This window comes from Dromiciops gliroides, chromosome 2 (genome assembly GCF_019393635.1).
Source record: "Dromiciops gliroides isolate mDroGli1 chromosome 2, mDroGli1.pri, whole genome shotgun sequence".
Classification (NCBI taxonomy): domain Eukaryota; kingdom Metazoa; phylum Chordata; class Mammalia; order Microbiotheria; family Microbiotheriidae; genus Dromiciops; species Dromiciops gliroides.
The window spans coordinates 409,207,718-409,228,394 of NC_057862.1; the positions used below are offsets into that span (position 1 = coordinate 409,207,718).

Below are 20,677 nucleotides of genomic sequence, written 5' to 3' on the forward strand. Positions count from 1 at the left end.
ATTCATAAGCTACCTATGCTACATATTTGAGAATGCCATGACAAAAGGCTTTATAGCTAGTAAAGCCAGCATATTTTAATTCCCTAGTAGTCTTGTCTTGACAACTATCAATAAATTATATTTTACAAAGAAGGCATTTTGCTGTCCTACTAGGATTTATATATATATATATATATGTATGTATATATGTATATATATATATATATATACACAATAGGCAATTCTCAAGTAAATGTTGCATTCTTTACATGTGGTTGGTATCCTAACTGATTCTATTCATCAACACTTTTAAGATTTAGAGGCAGAAAATGCTAACATAACTGCTATATCAAAGGACATAGAGTTAAATTAGGCAATGAAGAGTTGAAAGTACTTTAACACCCAAGCTGTCGCTGAAACTTTGCAGCAGTATTTCACAATGAAATAGCCACTGTAACATCTCAATCTAGAGTAAATGCCTGTAATAGGCACATCTACTGAAAAATGTTCAACTTGCATCCAGCTGAAGGTGATTTCACCACAAATAGAGAAATTATTCCCCAAGCATATGTCTGATTAATGTATTAGATTCTTAGGGTTATCAAATGCAAAAACAGTGTTTAAGAAGTGATATTATAGTGTTTAATTACTGGTATTATGGTCTCTTTTCCTCTGGCTGTTTTTAAAGGAGGTGAATTTACATTATTTGGCTATCACCTTCACCAATCTGGAAAGTTTTCAGAAAACATTTTAGTTTTGCTGTTACGATGCAACCACTGTGTTTTGCTGAATCTCTTAGAATCCTGTTTCTTGTGTAAGCTTTAAATGCTTCATATACTTCAGAACTGAAACTGTCACAAAGCAACTAGGGATGTGCCCCAGACCCTGACAAATAGCTCTCCTCCTATGTGCCTACAGACATCATATGCCTTTCTTCTGAAGTCACCTTTCCACTGGGATAGGTTATCTCTAGATATGCCACCTGGCCTGGAGATCTCTGCCATACGTAATGCCCAAGATCATCTCAGGATCAGGGCAATAGATGTTGCCCTTACCCTCAAACACAAATCTAGCCTTCCCTTCTCACTGAGTACTCTGGAACCCTCCTTTACAGTTAAACAAGTCCCTTTCACACTAGATGTCTTCCTCTCACATTTCCTCCATCCTCTGGCTTGCTGAAATGTAACATTCTCTTGAAGTTACTTGATCACTTATATTCCTCTCCAAGACTGGCTACTGCTTCTCTCTCACCTCCTGACACAACAGGCAGGGAACAGGAGTTGGCATACTCAGCCTCCACTCGCATTTCAAACACTCCTAATATAATCATAGCTACCATCTCTTTTCTCCTTTAAAATTCGTTCCATCCTAGCCAAATTCTTGTAGTTGTCATCTATGGACTTTTGTATCACTCTTGCTCCCTTTCAACCAGGAAGTCTAATACCTGAGTCTTTTTCTTTTTTTTTTTTTGGTAAGGCAATGGGGGTTAAGTGACTTGCTCAGGGTCACACAGCTAGTGAGTGTCAAGTGTCTGAAGCTGAATTTGAACTCAGGTCCTCCTGAATCCAAGGCTGGTGCTTTATCCACTGTGCCACCTAGCTGCCCCCCCACAAGGCTTTTTCTCCAACAATCACTGCCACCTTTGATTAGCGCAGTTTCACAGTTCCTCAACCTCTTTAATTCTAGCTCAGACCCACCTCAGACCCACACAGGAATGGTTATACCTTTCATCACCATACCCTTATCATTATCAAAGACATGTTTTCAGATGTAAAAATTCTTAATTATGGCTTGTTTTATTATGTGAGAAAGTTAATCTCCACTTAGAACACTGAAATGTGGGTACCTATCCTATTCAGATTTTGAAGAATATGATTGGATATAAAAGTCCTTTAACCAGAAAAAGAGAATCACTGTAATGAATGCTGACTGAAATTAACAATACTTTAGGTTGTGAAATGTTTTCTAGAAATTGTATACTGAACTCAGTTCAGCTTTTATTGTCTGATGACAAGCATCTACCCAACTCAAAGACATTACTTTAACACTCTGCAGCCTGATGCCCCATTGCCCTCCCTAAAATGCATACATAAAAATATATAGATATATGCACATATATGTGCATACATACATCCACACACATATACATACATACCTCCCAAATCTTTCAATAAGGATCATAGAAACAGAAGCAAATTCCTATTGTTAAGATATGTGTAGAGATTTACCTGATTCCACAAAAGCACAATGGAACCAATACTCTCAAAATCATAGACTCCAATGAATCAAAATAACTCAAGAAATTGGATACTCTATTCAAGTGATCCTTTAGTTTTAAGTTTGTTTTTTTAAGGCTGTTCATAATTCTAAGGTTTTTATATTTGCATGCTTTATATGTGTGTGTGTGTGTGTGTGTGTGTTGCCATTTGGGTTAATTATGTGTATAAGCTACCAAATTCCATAAAATAATTGAAATATTATATTAGTAACAGGACCTAACTAAATTTTTCAAGGATAATTGTGCATTAATCCTAGTCTTTAAAGGGTACACCATCGAACATTCTATGATGTCTCTCAGTATCTGATTTCAGTGTTTATCATATGAATGTCTTCCTTTGATCTAGCTTAAATCATTTAAATTACATTTTAATTTAAGCTCTTTCCTTGCAATGGCAGCAATCTTATAAACTATTTCCCTCCCTGCATTGTGTTTTTGAGTACCTTTGTTACTATTTTTTAAAAACTATTCAATTTTTTATATCACACTTAAAATGTGTAAACAAAAATTAGAGACAATAAAAAGAAATATGTGATATTCTAACATGGCATATTGCATCTAAATGTTTATGTTCCTTTGAAATGTGTAACAATTGTGTGTTGAAGGGCAATATTTAAAACTTATGGTTATTTAGCTAGTTTTCTATTTTGTTACTTAAAAGCTGTAACTGAATAGGAAAACTTAAATAACAATGGCCATAAGAAATTTAAGTATTTGGACAACACTGCCCTAGTCAAAATTAGCAGCATCAACCAAATGGTACCTTATATAATCTGCAGATATAACAACTTAGAAGAACTAACTCTAACTCTTTCAAGGCTAACAAAGCCAAAATGGGTCAGAAGATACTAGATGTTACCTCCCTTTCTGGTTCATAATTATCAGTTATTAGATCGATTAATACTTGAAAATCTTCAATATGAATCATGCTATTAGACATTATGGATTTATTCCCTTTTGTGCTGACAAGAAAAGTGGGGGAAATTTGTATGATCCTTACATCCTCTTTCTTGCTATAATCAGTCTGACCAACCAATTATTCTACAGATGTCTTTAGAGACATTTAACAGAAGTTGGTTAATTTATGTATATAAGCTCCCAAATGCCTTCAATTAGGATAACTGAAATAAATAAAATATGGTTTCATTTATAGGGTTATGGAATAATTACTAAAGAAGCCAAGGCTGATAATTTTCAGAGATAACAATTAATATTGGAAGGTAAAAAGGAAATTTTCTCATTTTACATTTTTCTTTTTTGGGAAAGATAAATAATAATGTTAGCATTTATGCAGCAAATATAGCATATATATTTAAGGTTTACAAAGTGCTTTACAAATATGATGCCATTTTATACTCACAAAAAGTCTGGGAGGTAGGCACTAATTATTATTCTCCTTTTAGAGATGAAAAAACTAAGACAGACAGAGATTAAGTGATTTGCCTGTGGTCATACAGATTGTAAATCACTGGGGCAGGATTCAAACTTAGGTCTTCTTGACTACAGATCCAGTACTCTATCCATTGAACCACCTTGATGCCACTGAATCATTTCATCTTATATATTATGCATAAAATACTTATAAAATTTATTTATTTTTATATTTGTTTTTGAGGTACAATGAAGAATATTTCAAATGATGAGACAGGGTTGTAGACTGCTCTAGATTCCTAGCATGTAGCAATGAGTTATGTGGCAACTACTTTTAAACAACCCCTTCAAAAGGGATTAGAATCTGAGGCTATATCTAGATACATGGCATTTCAAACTGTTCTGACTACATGCACTGGATAAAATGGATTATGCCAACAAGCTCTACTGTAGCAGAAAGATGGATAACCTCTCAGCTGTACCAGTACAATCAGATTGGCATCTTCATTGTTATTTTTAGAAACAAGTTTTGCAAGGCTTCAAGAAACTTTCTTTTGTTTATTCTGCCTTTAACATAGAGAGAATTCTGAAGAATCACTGCAACTGACAAGAAGTTAATTTCAGGTGCAAGGTGAATGATATAAACCATTGAAACAACTCAATAAATTTGATTTACACCACAATTAGAGTTAGCTGAGTTCCTGAAACAAACTATAAAGCAAAGAAGTAAAATTTATGAAAGTTATTTGTGGGGAAGATTAGGAAAAGCCAGAAATTTGAAATTCCTTTGTTTTCTTCATTTAAGTGTGAATTAAGGAAAAAGACACAAGAAAATTTACAAATGAGGCACTGCTGAAATGGCACCATTATAAAAACTCATATTTAGATAGTATTTTAAAGTCTGGAAAGCCTTTACATACAGCATTTGAGTGAGGATCTGAACTCGGGTCTTCCTGACTCCAAGTCTAAGGCTTCTTAAACCTTTTCCACTTGCAACCCCTTTTTGTCAAAGAAATTTTTATGTGACCCCAGGGATATATGTATATAAAATAGTTATACATAACCTTTTACTGTTGTCAAATTTTTTGTGATTCCCATATTGAGTTACACGACCCCACATGGGGTCATGACCCACAGTTTAAGAAGATTTGCTATATACCACAAAACTACATACTAAAACAAAAACAAACCCAAAAAAACACAAATAGCGTTGCACGACCCTATTGCTATTTATAACCTGAGAGAAAATCCTTAGAGTTGCAGAGCAAATCTGAAGTACTGGCAGTTCATCAGAATAAAAGGAATTGTTTGACACTATAAGACCATAATACTTTCTCAGGACACTAACAAGGGTGGCTGTGTAAAGAAGTGATTTTGCCTAGCAGGTGATAAATGGTGCAGACTGCTCTCTAAAGAGACCCATGGATATGAAGCCTACCATACCGTCATGAATTACATCAAAAACTTAGACTCCCCTACTCATGTTCTTCTCTGCTAGCTTTCTCTAACTATGACCATTCTTCCTTGTGCCTTCTACTGAGTAAACATCAGTATTCTAGCTTTTGTTGTAGTGGATAGAGCACCGGCCCTGGATTCAGGAGGACCTGAGTTTAAATCTGGCCTCAGACACTTAACACTTACTAGCTGTGTGACCCTGGGCAAGTCGCTTAACCCCAATTGCCTCACTCCCCCCCCCAAAAAAAGAGTCAATGGTGTCATTGTGACTGATTTTGCTTAAATAGGAAGCACACTAATGGAGCTTCAGGTACTAAGTGGTAGATAGTAAGAGTGTATCCCCCCCATTCCCCCCACCCCCAGTTTTAAAAGAGGACTATTAAAAAAAAAAGGTTTGAGCAGTAGCTGCATGAGCATAATTGTGGCTGGCCATGTTGCTTGTGTATCACTCCAACCTACTGGCCTGAGTTAGTGTTTTTTCTACTATTCCATGAATTCTCAAAAAAAATTATATTTTCATTATGAAGCCACAGACAAGAAAGACAATAAAAACACGATTTTATTCTGGACACACATATATACCATCTTTTATCTTCAGTTGAATGTCAAATCGCTATAACTTTACATGGAATGAGCAAAAACTAAGGAAAGTCCCTTTTTTATTTTAATGCCTGAAGTTAACACCTTGGTGGTGTGGAGGGAAGGGGGGCAAAATTAACCTTGGAAAGCTTCATTTTAAAAAATGTTTTAGAAATGTTTCTTCTGCTTCTGTGTGTAAATATTGAGGGTATGCTACATATAGCCAACAGTACCTCTTTTATATGCTAAAAAGAACAAACACAATACACAGAAGGAAAAAAGAAATAGCCTTATATACTAGCTTAAAACTATAAAGAGCTAACCCAAACTTTTTGGAGGTCAGTGGGGGTGGGGAGAAAGAATGGCAGAAAACTCCTTTTCTGAATACTTCAATTTCCCTCGCATTTAGACAATTCATTTGTGGGAGTTCTTGTCCTCGCCTTCTCAATACAATGAAACAGTTCATTACCTTTCCCACTTTCCAATGTAAATGACAACTCCATTAATCAATTAAAGAGCAGGATGTTTTCATTATACAAGGTGTAAGTTTAATGCAACATATGAGCTTATTTCCAAATGAAAAGGAAGCAAAATAAGTAGACAAATTGCAGAAGTGGGTTGAACCTGGTCTTTTTTCACTTTCCAGTTTTTATCATGAATATATATCAGACACATTCACTAACTTGCTAGTCTATCTCCTAACCTGGGTGTAGAAGTGACCCCAATTCCAGAAGGTGACATCAGTAGAGCTTGAGCTCAGGCAATTCAAACTAAAAAAGCCTTCAGATATAGGCAAAATGATCCCAAGCACACACCTGGTCAAGTTTAAAAATGTTCATCACCAGAAGGTAATGAATTTCTCAGGTCACAGAAAACAACAAAATGAACTATTAAGGTGTGAAGGGAATTATGGCGTGTATCAGTTGGAGTGTCCACAATTATAAAATCACCAACATCCTGAAGCCTTTGAAAAGAGGCATATTTATTTAAAACATTTAATGGCATACACAAAATCCATGTGGAAACTTCCAGTAGCTCCCAGTTCTGAAGGTTAATTGATGGATGATTGTATAAGGACCACCAGGCTGGCTGAGGGTGAAAAAGTTCATCACTAAAAAGTTTACCAAAAGGTAAATTTTTTTGGCCACAGCAACCCAAAAAACAATTTTCTAAGATGCTATGGGTTTGCTTCTCCTTGAGAATAGGCACTGGTGATGAGAGATGGGGTGGGGGTGGGGTAAGGGAGAAGGTTGAGAATCTCAAGGTGTACCTGATTTTGCAGTCAGTCACATATTGATATATATTTGATAAAGGCACAGAACATAATTTGGTTTTAGAGGGGATTGCAAAGTATGAAAAATATTTGAACCCCACCTTCTAATAATCTAATATTCCAAGAGGAAAGATCATTACTACTATCAGTCATGTATTGGGTGCTTGGCACTGTAGAAGAAAAGTGAAAAAAATCATATAGAATGAAGTTATTAATACCAGGATTATAAATTCAGTGCTCTTTCTACTATGCCACGATGCCTTAAACACAAGCTGACATAGGTATGTATAGACAATTTCAGGGTTTGAAATGATCAACTAACTAATCCACTCCCTTCATTTTATTAGTGTTGAAACTGAGACCCAAAAAGATTAAATCACTTGTTCAAAGTCACAACTATAAATGATGGAGCTGAGTTTTGAATCCTAGTTGTCTGACCCTGAATCCATTGTTTACCATTTTGTTGGGAAAATGTTAATGAATCACTGAATATCATACTCTGGCTTCCACTATAGTAATTTGAATATAGACCGACAGATAGATAGATAAACAGATAGACAGATGATTGATAGATATGTACATGTACATATACAAACATACATACATACAAATTCCTTGAAGACAGAGACCTTGTCCTTTTTCAATTCTCCAACCCCAAAACTTAAAACATTCCTGTGTATATACTTAATATATGTCACTGAAATGAATACAACCAAAACATTCACTTGTTTCAAGAATGCAAGAAAACATCCATTTTAAATTATTTTTCTCTCATTAAAGAGTTCTTCCTGTCCTATTGAATCAGTATTGTATTGATGATAGAAGCTGAAAGGAGATTTAAAAGATTGTAAACTAGTTTCAGACATTTAAAAATTAGTGAACAGGAATTTTCTTTCTACTTCTCTTTTCTTCTTTTCCTTTCTTTCCTTTTTTCAGGACTGCACCATGCAAAGACAAGTGTCAAATGAATTATTCACTTTCAAGTATGCCTAATATCAGAAAATAATTCAAGCAATCAATTAGTAAGTATTTATAGATGGTCAGCTTTAATAGGGCCTTCATTCCACTTAACCCAGAGCACTAATTGTGGAACTTTATAGGGGAAAAGGAGGCATATGTCTTTGTCAATATTTAAGTCTATATGTAGTGTAATGAACATTTACCTTAACATTGATAGTATAAAGACCTAAAAGGAGGGACTTAGGATTTGTCTTTTGGAAAATATCAAACACTCTGCTGGTGTCCAAACAGCAAAAACGAGAACACGATATGATACCAATACAATTTTCTTTTAATTTTAAGAGCCCAAATAATAAAAGCAATGAAGTATGTGGAAGAAGAGAAGGAAAAATCTGGTGGAGCTATTACCCTTTTATCCTTATTAAATTTTTGAGAAAGTTACACATTTTTATTTCAGACCACGTTGAATGCAGTCTTTGGAGCAATAAAATCTTACAACCTGTTATGTATTCTGTTTATTTTTGCTGTTAAGTTCTAAAAATATAAAGACTTTCTTGCTATATACCTCACAATGGATGAACATGTGAATAAAAGAAATAACTCAGTTTGATGTTGTACAAAGTAAGTCAAACGAACAAAATCCAAATGAGACACATTTAAGAAATGTGTTTTATTCCTATAAAAATTTGGACAACATTACCTCATCAGTGTTGTAGATAATCTGCAGTCCTGAGGAAATCATTTCCACAAGGTAAAGAAGGTACAAGGACACAGCATTTATCTGAAATAAAACGACAACACGAAAAAAGGTCAAGAGGAGACATGCAGGATGATGTGTTATGAAAGAAAGAGAAAAGTTAAAATTTGAAGCCAGTTTGTGGTAATGGTGGCAAATAAAGTTCCCCTTCATCCTAGAACATTATTAATGTGTTGGCTTAATTCATTGAAAAACACTGGTTTTTCTCATATAATTATTATAATGATAACAGAATTGTAGTGATGGGTGACATTTGATTAGGAAATCTGCTTGAAGCAATGTTGTTAAAAAGTGCCACTACAACATTTGCTCACAAAGATTTATTTGCACACTAGATTTAAAGTACTTTTGCTTAGGATTAGTGTTTGGTCCTATCAGCAATTAGGGAGTGCCAAATTATCTGCAATGTACATATGTAAATGAAAAAGTTATTGGCAAATGACATGTTAACATGTTGGTAATGACATAAAAGTAGGACACACATCTAGAAAACAGTTCTTTCTGACTCGACATGAATAAAGTATTGATGTAGCTACCTGGAGGGATATATTAATTTTAATCAACAGGACAAAATATAATATAAATTACATTAATGGACAAATGAGTTGCTCTCTTATTTTAACTTAATAGCCTATTAAAACAATGCTATCATATGGAGAGCAATAACATCCGAGAATATGAGCAAGAAACAATGAACAAAATAATATCTACTTTAACTGAATAACATTCTCATAAATCTGTGTGTATGGTGAAAAAAGGGGGTGAAAGTGACGACATTAAAATATTTGCCTGAAGTTGAGAAAATTGCTATTCTCTAAGTTAAGTCCCAACTGTGCCTTTTTGTGCCCCAACCACAAAGTATGTATTGAACATCCTGGCAGGGAATCCTTCAAACCAAACGGTCCTACATAATGTGTAAGTTAGAACATTCCAGAGCACATCATAGCACGAGATCTATTTCCCTATTTCTTTCAGTGATCATGGCTACTATGAATTTCTTCAGGTTGTCCTGAGGGAACTTGTTCAGGCTTGCCCTGTGCTAACCATAGTTCAAGGATTCTCTCGAATTTTCATGAGTCTAAAAAAGGACAACTAGACACTTAATTGTTCACTGAACTTCCCAGGTTTACTCAAGTAAATACTTGAATGGTCTCTAAACTCACCCAATTTCTAACAGGTTTTCGAGCCTCACCAGATGAATCCAGAGAAGATCCCTCTGAACTCTGATACAGAACTTAATGGATTTGTTATTTCATTAATGTGGTTAAACTGTAACTTATTCTTTCCTCTTCATCCTTGCTGAATCTTAATGCTCTTCAATCATAACATTCCAACACCCATCTCTGTGTATTTGGACTAGCTGTTCCCCATTGATAAAATGCTCTCCCTTCCCACCTCTGCCCCTTGGAATTCTTGCTTTCCTTCAAAACTTAGATTAAGACATTCTATACAAAGCCTTAACTAATATCCTTAGCCTTTGCTGTCTTCCCTCAGGAAAACTACCATGTTACATTCATTTGACAACTCCAATTATTTTTCAGGTATCTTGAGCTGCATATTCAGAAGACATCTATAAACTCAATATGTCCAAAATGGAACTCATTTTCTTTCCCCCAAAATGCTCCTCACACATGTCCCACCCTTCCCCCACATCCCCCACCCAACTTCCCTATTAATGTAGAGGGCAACATTATTTTCCTAGTCCTTCAGGCTTACAACCTAGGAGTCATGCTTGATTCTTTAACGATATCTCAGCCCCCAAATGCAATCTGTCAGCAAGGCCTGTTCATCTTGCCTTTGCAAAATCTCTTGAATACACTCTGTTCTCTCTTCTGACACTAACAGTGTAGGCACTCAGAACCTCCTATCTGGCCTATTGCAGTAAATGACCTGCTGCTGGTGGGTCTGCCTACCTCAAGTTTCTCCCTACTCTAATCCATCCCCCATTCAGTCACCAAAGTCATCTTCCTAACACTGAGGTCTGACCATGTCTCCTACTCAATAAACTCCAGTGATTTCCTACTACTTCCAGGACCAAATACAAAATGCTCTGCTTGACATTCAAAGCCCTTCACAATCTAGACCAACCACCCTCTACCTTTAGTCTTCTTACATCTTATTCCCTACCTCATACTTTTCTTTTCTTTTCCTTCTTTCTTTCTTTCTTTCTTTCTTTCTTTCTTTCTTTCTTTCTTTCTTTCTTTCTTTCTTTCTTTCTTTCTTCTTCTTTTTCTTTTTTCTTTCTTTCTTTTTTTTTTTTTTTGGTGAAGCAATTGGGGTTGTGACTTGCCCAGGGTCACACAGCTAGTAAGTGTCAAGGGTCTGAGGTCGGATTTGAACTCAGGTCCTCCTGAATCCAGGGCCTGTGCTTTATCCACTGCTCCACCTAGCTGCACCTCCTACCTCATACTTTTCAATCCAGTGACACTGGCCTCCTGGGCCACTAAATCTCTCAGCTCTGGGTATTTTCTCTGGCTCTTTCCTGTGTCTGGAAGGCTCTGCCTCCACTTCTCTGCCAACTGGCTTCCCTGGCTTCCTTTAAATCCTAATTAAAAGTTCATCTTCTACAGGAAAACTTTCCTGACCCCTCTTAATTTTAGTGTCTTCCCTTTTAAAAACACTTCCTATTTTTCCTGTAATATAACCTATTTGTTCAGATTTGTTTGCTTATCTCCACCATTAGATTGTGAGATCCTTGAAGGCAGGGACTATTTTTTGCCTCTTATTATACCCTTATCACATGGCATATTGCCTGGCACATTTGCTGTTTAGTCATTTTCAGTTGTGTCCAACTCTTCATGACCCCATTTGAAGTTTTCTTGGCAGAGTTACTGAAGTGATTTGCCATTTCCTTCTCCAGTTCATTTTACAGATGAGGAAACGGAGGCAAAGAGAGCTAAGTGACTTGCCCAGGGTCAAACAGTTAGTAAGTGCCTGAAGCCAGCTTTAAACTCAGGAAGATAAGTCTTCCTGCCTCCAGGTCCAGCACTTTATCTACAGCACCACCCAGCTACCCTATATGTGCCTGGTATATAGTAGGCACTTAATAAATGTTTACTACCTGAATGTGTAAAACTTCAAAGAGAGGCCAGAACATAATGAACAAATATTATACTATGAAAGAAAATGAATCAAAAATTCTCAGTGAATCAGTCCTATGACTCAGCAATCCAACTAGTAGACAAAGAACCCAATGAAGTTAGAGATAGAAATAAATATCTAATATATATAAAACCATTCATGGCAACACTCTTTGTGGTGGCAAACTACAGGAAGCCAAATATGTGTCCACTTTTTAGGAGGTGATTTTAAAAAGTTATAATATATTAATTGTTAGTGCCAATATATAATTATTAGTTTGTAAGATCCTTGAGGGGAGGGGTGATCTTTTGGCTCTTTTTTTTTAATTCTGTGCTTAGCACAGTGCTTGGTACAAAGTAGGAATTGTGGATGTACTGTTGGGTGTGTTTGATATGTTGTTTTCACTGAATTACTTTTCTTTTCCTTAAAAATATTTGTTGAAATCGGTTAGGTATAGAAATCAATCTTATCCTACAGGAAAGTAGGAGGGAAAGGGGATAAGAAAAAGAGAGGGGGCAGGGTGCTGATAAAAGGGAGGGAAGATTGGGGAGGTATAGTCAGAAGCAAAACACTTTTGAGAAGGGATAGGATGAAAGGAGAGAGAAAATAGAGTAAACAGAGGAAATAGGATGGAAGGAAATACAGTTAGCAATCATAACTGAAAAAAAATTTTCAAGCAAGTTTCTCTGATAAAGGCCTCATCTTTTAAATATACAGGGAAAGGAATTAAATTTATAAAAATTAAAGCCATTTTCCAACTAATAAGTGATCAAAAGATTTGAACAGTCAATTTTCAGATGAAGTAATCAAAGCTAGCTATAGCCGTATGAAAAAAATGTTCTAAATCATTACTGATTGTAGAAATGCAAATTAAACAATTCTGAGGTACTACTCAAACCTATTAGTTTGGCGAATAGGATAGAAAAGGAAAATGACAAATGTTGGAAGGTATGTGGGAAAATTTATTTTTATCTTTTTTTTTTTTTTTTAAGCGAGGCAATTGGGGTTAAGTGACTTGCCCAGGGTCACACAGCTAGTAAGTGTTAAGTGTCTGAGGCCGGATTTGAACTCGGGTACTCCTGACTCCAAGGCTGATGCTCTATCCACTGCGCCACCTAGCTGCCCCTTGTGGGAAAATTTAAACACTATGCATTGTTGGCTGACTTGTGAACTGATTCAACCATTATGCAGAGCAATTTGAAAGTATGTGCAAAAGCCTATACAACCCTGCATACCCTTTGACCTAGCAATACCATTACTAGGTCTATATCCCAAAAGAGACAAAAAAGGAAAAAGAAAAAGTACCCATATGGCCAAAAATATTTTAGCAGCTCTTTTCTGGTGGCAAAGAATTGGAAATTATGGGGATGTCCATCAGTTGGGGAACGTTGGACAAGTTGTGGTATATGACCATGATGGAATACCATAGGGCTATAAGAAACAATGAGCAAGATGGTCTCAGAAAAACCTGGAAAAAACTTACATAAACTGATGCAAAGTGAAATGAGTAGAACCAGGAGAACACTGTACACAGTAACAGCAATATTATAAGATGATCAATTGTGAATGATTCTGCTATTCTCAGCTACACAATGATCCAAGACAACACTGAAGTACTCATGCTGAAAAATGCTGTCCATGGAGCAATTTGGAATTATGCCCAAAGGGCGATAAAGCTGTGCATACCCTTTGACTCAGCAATACCACTTTTGGGTGTTTTTCCCAAAGAAATCATGGAAAGGGGAAAGGGACCCATATGTACAAAAATACTTATAGCTGCTCTTTATCTGGTGGCAAGGAATTGGAAGTTGAGGCGATGCCCATCAATTGGGGAATGGCTGGACAAGTTGTGGTATATGAATACAATGGAATACTATTGTGTTGTAAGAAACGATGAGCAGGAGGAGTTCAGAGAAACCTGGAGCTTCTTGCGTGGGTTGATGATGAGTGAGATCAGCAGAACCAGAAGAACACTGTACATGGTATCATCAACATTGAGTGTTGATCTACTTACTGTGATGGACTATATTCTTCTCACCAATGCAATGGTACAGAAGAGATCCAGGGAACTCATGATAGAAGAGGATCTCCAAATCCAGGGGAAAAAAAAAAGAACTGTGGAGTATAGATGCTGAATGAACCATACTATTTCTTTTGTTTTTGGTGCTGTTGTTTTTCTATTTTGAGGTTTTTCATCATTGCTCTGATTTTTCTCTTATAACATGACTAATGCAGAAATATGATTAATGTTATTATGTGTGTGTGTGTGTGTGTGTGTGTGTGTGTGTGTGTGTGTGTGTATATAAACCTATATCAGATTACCTGCTGTCTAGGGGAGGGGGGAGGGAGGGGAGGGAGGGAGAAAAATCTGAAATTGAAAATCTTGTATAAACAAAAGTTGAGAATTATCTTTACATGTAATGGGAAAAAAAAATATGCTGTCCATCCCCAGAGAAAAAACTGATGGAGTGAGTTTAAATACAGATTGAAGCATACTTTTTTTTACTTTTTTCCTTGGGGCAGGGGGTATGTTTTCTTTTACAAGTAATATGGAAATGTGATTTGTATGACTACATGTATAATCAATATCGAATTACTTGCCTTCTCAATGGAAGGGGATGGGGTGGGAAGGAGAGAATTTGGAACTGAAAATTTAAAAAAATGAATGCTGAAAATTGTTTTTACATGTAATTGGGAAGAAACAAAATTGTAAAATAAAATAAAATATTTTAAAAAGGGAATGCTCATGGAGTAGCTAGGTCACACAGTAGATAGAAGACCAGTCCTGAAGTCAGGAGGATATGAGCTCAAATCCAGCTGCAGAAACTTACTAGCTGTGTGAGCCTGACCAAGTCACTTAACCCTGATTTCCTCCCCAAACAGGGGGAAGAGAAGAATGCTCAAGGGGTCAGGTTGGAAATATACAGAAATGTATATCATGAAAACAAAATGCACGAATAAAACAACAAAAAAGCATTGCACGGTTTCCCAAAAGTGATATAGCCCACTCTATTCCTACTAAAGCTAATATCCAATTCATATCCAAGATATATGTATTGATTGACTATCTCCAGTGCCCATCAACTACACATCAAAATCTGAACAACAGTCATTCTTGAACCATTTTTTCCAAGTAGATTAGTCAGACTGTGAAGTTCCTTAGACATTCATGTTTGAGGATGCCCATTTGTTGATTATATCAATTCCAAACCACTGGAGAGCCTCCATAATGAGACCTATAATCACTCATGGTGATCCATAGGGGGAAAAAAAGGATTTAAAAAACTGGATTAAAAAAAGGTCTTGGCCAGTAGGGTCAAAATCAAATAGAAATGGGGTCCACTAAACTATATATACGGATCCCTGTGGGCCATAAAATGACTTAGACAATGACCTACTAATGTTATCTATGTTTTATGTATTTTTATTTATTTTATAAAATATTTCCTTATTACATTTTAATCTGATTCAGGCTACACTTGGGAATGTTGTGGGCCATGTGCTTGATACTACTGGTCTAGCATATTACATAACTATATAGCAAACTCATAGAATGGGTCAATGAGCACATCCAATTGGACAAAAATACAGATGGACAATGAATTGGGGCCATAACTGAATAGAAAGAGGAGTGTGAGATGGATTGCAAGTGAAGAACTACACATCACTTTTAGTGACCTGCCTGCACCCCGTCCCCACCTTGAACTACTCCCTAACAAAATCCGTTTTTAAGCACTAACAGTCATCTAGAGATAGAATATGCCTATGAGTCATGCACTATTACAATAATTGAATAATTCAAGTTGTGCGTCACCCAAACAGATAAGCGTATCACCAATATGGAACTATATGCAAGAAATGGTATAAAAGATATCAAAGAACATAAAGCTGTGTGTATGTGTGGATGGGTGTCATTCAATGAGAGTCAGGGATAACCAGTGGGAAGCTCAAAAGCTACATTGGTGCCCTCGTAATGTTATGAAACAAAAGGAAAGCTTTTCTAAAGTTCATTCGGAAGATTCCCAGTGTATGATTTATAGGAAGATATGTACAAGAATCACAAAGGGAGAAAAGTTAAGACACAATCTATAGAAACTACCTAAACTTATGAGATGACAGCTTCTTTGAAGCAATGAAGAATGTGCATCTAATCCATTGTGCTTGAGTCTGTGTCAAGACATCAAAGGTTACATACAAAACTTAAGTCCTGCACAAGCAGCCATGAAGATGCATAAAGAACTAGAGCATTGCCTTGAGCACATGGGAAATATTTTCTGTGGAGGCAGGGGATCCACCAACATGAGCACAGAATAAAGGATACATGTATAACCCATATCTGATTGTTTGCCACCCCAGGGAAAGGAGAGGGGAGGGAGGGAAAGAGGGATAAAAATTGGAACCCAAAACTACAAATAAAAATATTCCTTATGGAAAAAAAAAGAAGAATGAAGGAGGCAAGGAGATCTGCACCTTTGGAGGGGATGGCCACAACCATGAGACTACAATGTCGTAACTGGTGCTGTACACGGAACACAAAGGAGAGCGATGGGACGAGCAGCATATTCATCATAGAGTAACTAAACATACAGGCATTCAAATAATAGGATCTAAAGCTAGATGAGAACTCAAAAGGCCACCTAGTCCAAACCTCTACTCAGAGAGATACTCATTTCCACAGACTGCTCTGCTAAAAATACATATACCTCTTAAGTAAGAAAACTGTCCATAGACTACGATTAAGAAACATCAGATATTTTAAACGTAAATAATACAAGATACTTTTCTTAATACCTGAAGATGACCATATTCCTCATAGGAAAAGACTTCATCTCCTGTGTGTACATTGAAAATAGAATGGAGGCATGTTGTTGGGCGAGGATCTTGTTTAAATTGCTGAACCTGTAAGCAAAAACAAAATAAAATGAAAATGAGGAAAGATATTTGAACATTTATCCATTCTTAGAGACCTCCACTTGTCCTTTTATAAAAATTTCCTAGTGAAGACATTTATGATTAGTATAAATCCTGCAAGGCAGAAATATATGCAATATACTAAACTGGACTATATTCAAGAGAGGAGGCAAGTACTACAAAGAAAGAGCTCTAAAATGCTAACTTAATATAAATAGGGAATACTGTTGCTAAATAGTTACTATTGGTAAACACAACATATCAAGTATAAGGGTGCATGTTAACATAGCAGTTATGGCTTATCTAAGTGTCATGCTTTATTTCAGTTTCAAAATAATTTAACAGTTTACCTAGGACTACACGGAACTTCATAGATTACCATTTCATTTCCCATTCCTTTTTGTAAGTGCTTCCACGACCCTAACTATGAGAAAGTGCTTCGGGCAATAGTTACTGTCTCACGCTAATTCATTAGCTATTCTGTGGCCAGGAAAAGTTTCAAGGCACAGTTTCCCCCTGTAGATAGCAAATTTTAATCTATGTTTCCACTTGAAGTTATTCATATCCCTTCCCATACCTGTTTCTCAGTATTAAGGCTATCTAAACCTTAGAGAACAAGGACCATACCTTTTATTTATCTTACATGACATTATGAGCATGCAATGAATATTAAATAATCCATCATTTGCTTCATATCTCTGTATACCAAATCCCTTCCATTAGGCTGAGGGTATGATGTGGATGATTTACTCAATAAAAAGCAAATTATTTTTCTTCCTTGAATAACTTGAAGTGATGACTTAACATTTGTGCAGTCAAAATTTTGCCATAATAACCATACAGATCTTTTCTGGTATGTTAGTAGTCACAAAGGAAATTTAAATATTGACTTGCCATATACCTTGTATACTTGCCCCACAATTATGAAAGACAGGAGTAAGAATTGACAGGGTCTTAGCAAAGTGGATAGACTGTCAGGCCTGGAGTCAGGAAGACCTAAGTTCAATCCAGCCTCAGACCCTTACTACCTATGTGACTTTGGGCAAGTCACTTAACCCTGTTTGACTCAGTTTCCTCATCTTTAAAATGAGCTGGAGAAGAAAATGGCAAACCATTCCATAGTATCTTTGCCAAGAAAACCTCAAGTGGGGTCATGAAGAACCAGACACAACTGAACAACAACAGAGCATAAGGACTTAGGTGTAAGTGTGTAGGCTTCTATCTCACATAAAATTATCACCCACTACAGGTTATCCCCAAAGTCTAGATACTGGAATATCACTCCATTTAGAGCTCCTCAAGGTCTAAGTAACCTAAAGCGAGTGGCCAGGTGCATTACCTATCATTTAAAATCCTAGATATCATTTCCTCTAAGAAGCCTTCACTGATTTCCATGATTTATGACTTTTCTTCCCTCACACAGAATCCTATACTTATTGCTGGAAGGGACTCTAGAGGCCATTTGGTCCAATGCATTCATTTCATTTTATTCATTTGCAAACTGAGGCACAGAGTTTAAGTGACTTGCAAAAGGTTACACAGGTGATAAACATCAGGGGCATTATTTGAACTCAGGGCCTCTGACTCTGTAGCAAGTGTTCTTTCCACAGCATCATGTGAGCAGCCTACAAAATACTTTGCTTTATAACTCTAATGAATTTCTTGCATGATATACCTTATTAGACCTATGTGGATTAGTGTCTTATCATCCTACAATAGTTATAGTTCCCAAGATAGTATTTTACCTGAAATCTATCTGCTCCGGTGTCTCAAACAGTCCTATGTTCATGGTAGATGGTGGCTATTCTTAAAGAATCCAGCTGGATAACTATGGGCAACTATGCAGTTGACGTCCCTACCACCTGCCTCACAAGATTGTTGTACGGATCAAATGAGATAATACACTTAACACAGGGCCTGGCACATATTAGGTGCTCAATAAAAGCTTGTTCTCCTTTCCCCTACTTTCTACTTTCTGTGTTCTGCTTATCTCTCTAGGTTCTCTTCAATCTTCCAGGCTCCAGAGAATGCTCCTGAAGTAATGCATATGCGTACTTGAGTCATCCCATGTCAAAAAAGGCAAAGAGTTTAACGCGTCATAAAGCAATTGTTGCTGCAAACAAGTTGTTAATTTGCCATTTATGACTAGCCTTACTACATGCAAGAACTCAGCAGGAGAATTTAAGTGTAATCATTACATCAGAGGAAAGAACAACTACTAAATGATTAAAGACACTCAAAAGGGAAATTGTATAACTGAGTTTTGAGTTTTGAAGCTGTTAAGATAACTAATTTAGAATAAAAAAAAAAACCCAACTCTATAAACTTTAAAGATTAGTGAGGTATGGTGTCTGGCAATTTTACAAACAACAAAAACTCTTAAGGGAATAGTCAAGAGAGATCTTTAGCCAACATGCCCAGAAAGTAGAGCTGAAAATAATGATTTAAGGATTCACTTATTAGACTAAAGTCGACAGAAAAAAATGTGTTCACTTAATTTTGGGTTTTTTGTTTTGTTTTTTGCAGGGCAATGAGCGTTAAGTGACTTTCCCAGGGTCACACAGCTAGTAAGTGTCAAGTGTCTGGGTTTGGATTTGAACTCAGGTCCTCCCAAATCCAGGACTGGTGCTTTATCCACTGTGCCACCTAGCTGTCCCCACTTAATTTTGAAAAAAAAATTTTAGTTTGCTTTTTTCCTAGAATTCTGTCATTGCAAATAAACACTTTTTTCTTCTGGGCAAAGGCAAACTACTATATTTGCAGCCATTATTCCATCACAGCCTTGAGATACCCAATGAGAAAAAAATTCTAGAGTTAAGGAGTTCCTGACAGGGTAACATTTGTAAAACAGTACTGATGTTTCTAGTGCCTTGAACCTTCTACAGTCTGGCTGAAATCTACATTTGCAGCCTTACTTCACAAGATATACTCTATATTACAGCTAAATGGAACTCTTAGCCATTTCCCAGACTCAAGCTGCCATCTCTTACCTGGGTGCATTAGTGTAGGCTATAGACCCACATGACCAAACTACTTCTTTACCATATCTACTTGTTAAATTTCCCTCTTTTCCCCTGAGAAAATTATTAATAATAGGGGTTTGGGGACTCCCAGAGGCCCCTGCTAAGAGAGCCTGGCCTGACCTTTCTTAAAGCCACCCCACAGTCAGGAAGTTACCTTATTCAAAACTACACCCACCTGAAAGCCTTGTTCTCACCAAAGGATCTGTTCTCTGGGCTCTGACTTCATCCGGACCATCCTCAAATCCAGTAAAGCAATAGATTTGAATGATGCTGGCCAATTAATTTTAAGCAGTGTGTAAGGGCGGCCTCTCCCCCTTTCCTCATAGAGCTTACATTCGCAGATCTCTCTCTTGGCCTGGGAATGTGGAAAGGGAGCCACATGGCCCAGTTCTCTCTCTCTCTCCCCTTTCCTAGCTAGGCTTTCCTATCTTTCTGAACCATGTACACTCTCTTTATTAATATTTGGTATGCTTTAATAAATGCTTAATGCCCCAAACTGGTGCTAAAGCTTCTAATTTATAAGTAACAAATATATTAGAAACCCCAGCTAATTTTCCCTAAACTTGGGACAGAAATAAGGTGACCACATATAATTTTAAATGCCATACCCCCAAGGCTCAGATTGTGGGTTACACCTTACAAGAAGTCTTCTATGATTTCCCCAAGTTGAAAAGTCACTTTTCTTACTCAAATTTTCCTATGGCACTTAGGGTTTAACTTAGAGGCTGAAGAAATATGAGGGGACACCTGGTACTTTTTAGCTCTATATTATAATGTAATACAGGGTGACCATCCTTTCCTATGTTCATACGCTATAATATTTTTTAATGAGACCTACATACCTAGATCGATTATAATCAGGAAGGGACTTTATACTCCCTCATTAATTACTCAACATTATCATAATTTATGTTTTTCAAAGTAGCTGTTCACGTACAGCTGTACTCAAAGCAAATTGTGGTCTTACAGATCAGTGGTCTCTAAAATGGGAGCATGCACCTTTAGGGAAC

The 20,677-nt window shown here is 36.6% G+C and overlaps 1 protein-coding gene across 4 annotated transcripts in view; it reads right to left on the minus strand.

Annotated features, from left to right (window-relative positions):
- Positions 1-20,677, minus strand: part of PHKB (phosphorylase kinase regulatory subunit beta) — a 250,960-nt gene that overhangs the window by 167,978 nt on the left and 62,305 nt on the right. For all 4 annotated transcript variants that reach the window (XM_043983714.1, XM_043983715.1, XM_043983712.1 and 1 more), the window contains 2 exons: positions 16,525-16,632; positions 8,596-8,676 (listed from right to left, as the gene is read on the minus strand). In XM_043983714.1, coding sequence (XP_043839649.1) covers positions 8,596-8,676; positions 16,525-16,632 — 189 coding nt within the window. The remainder of the gene's footprint in view (positions 1-8,595; positions 8,677-16,524; positions 16,633-20,677) is intronic.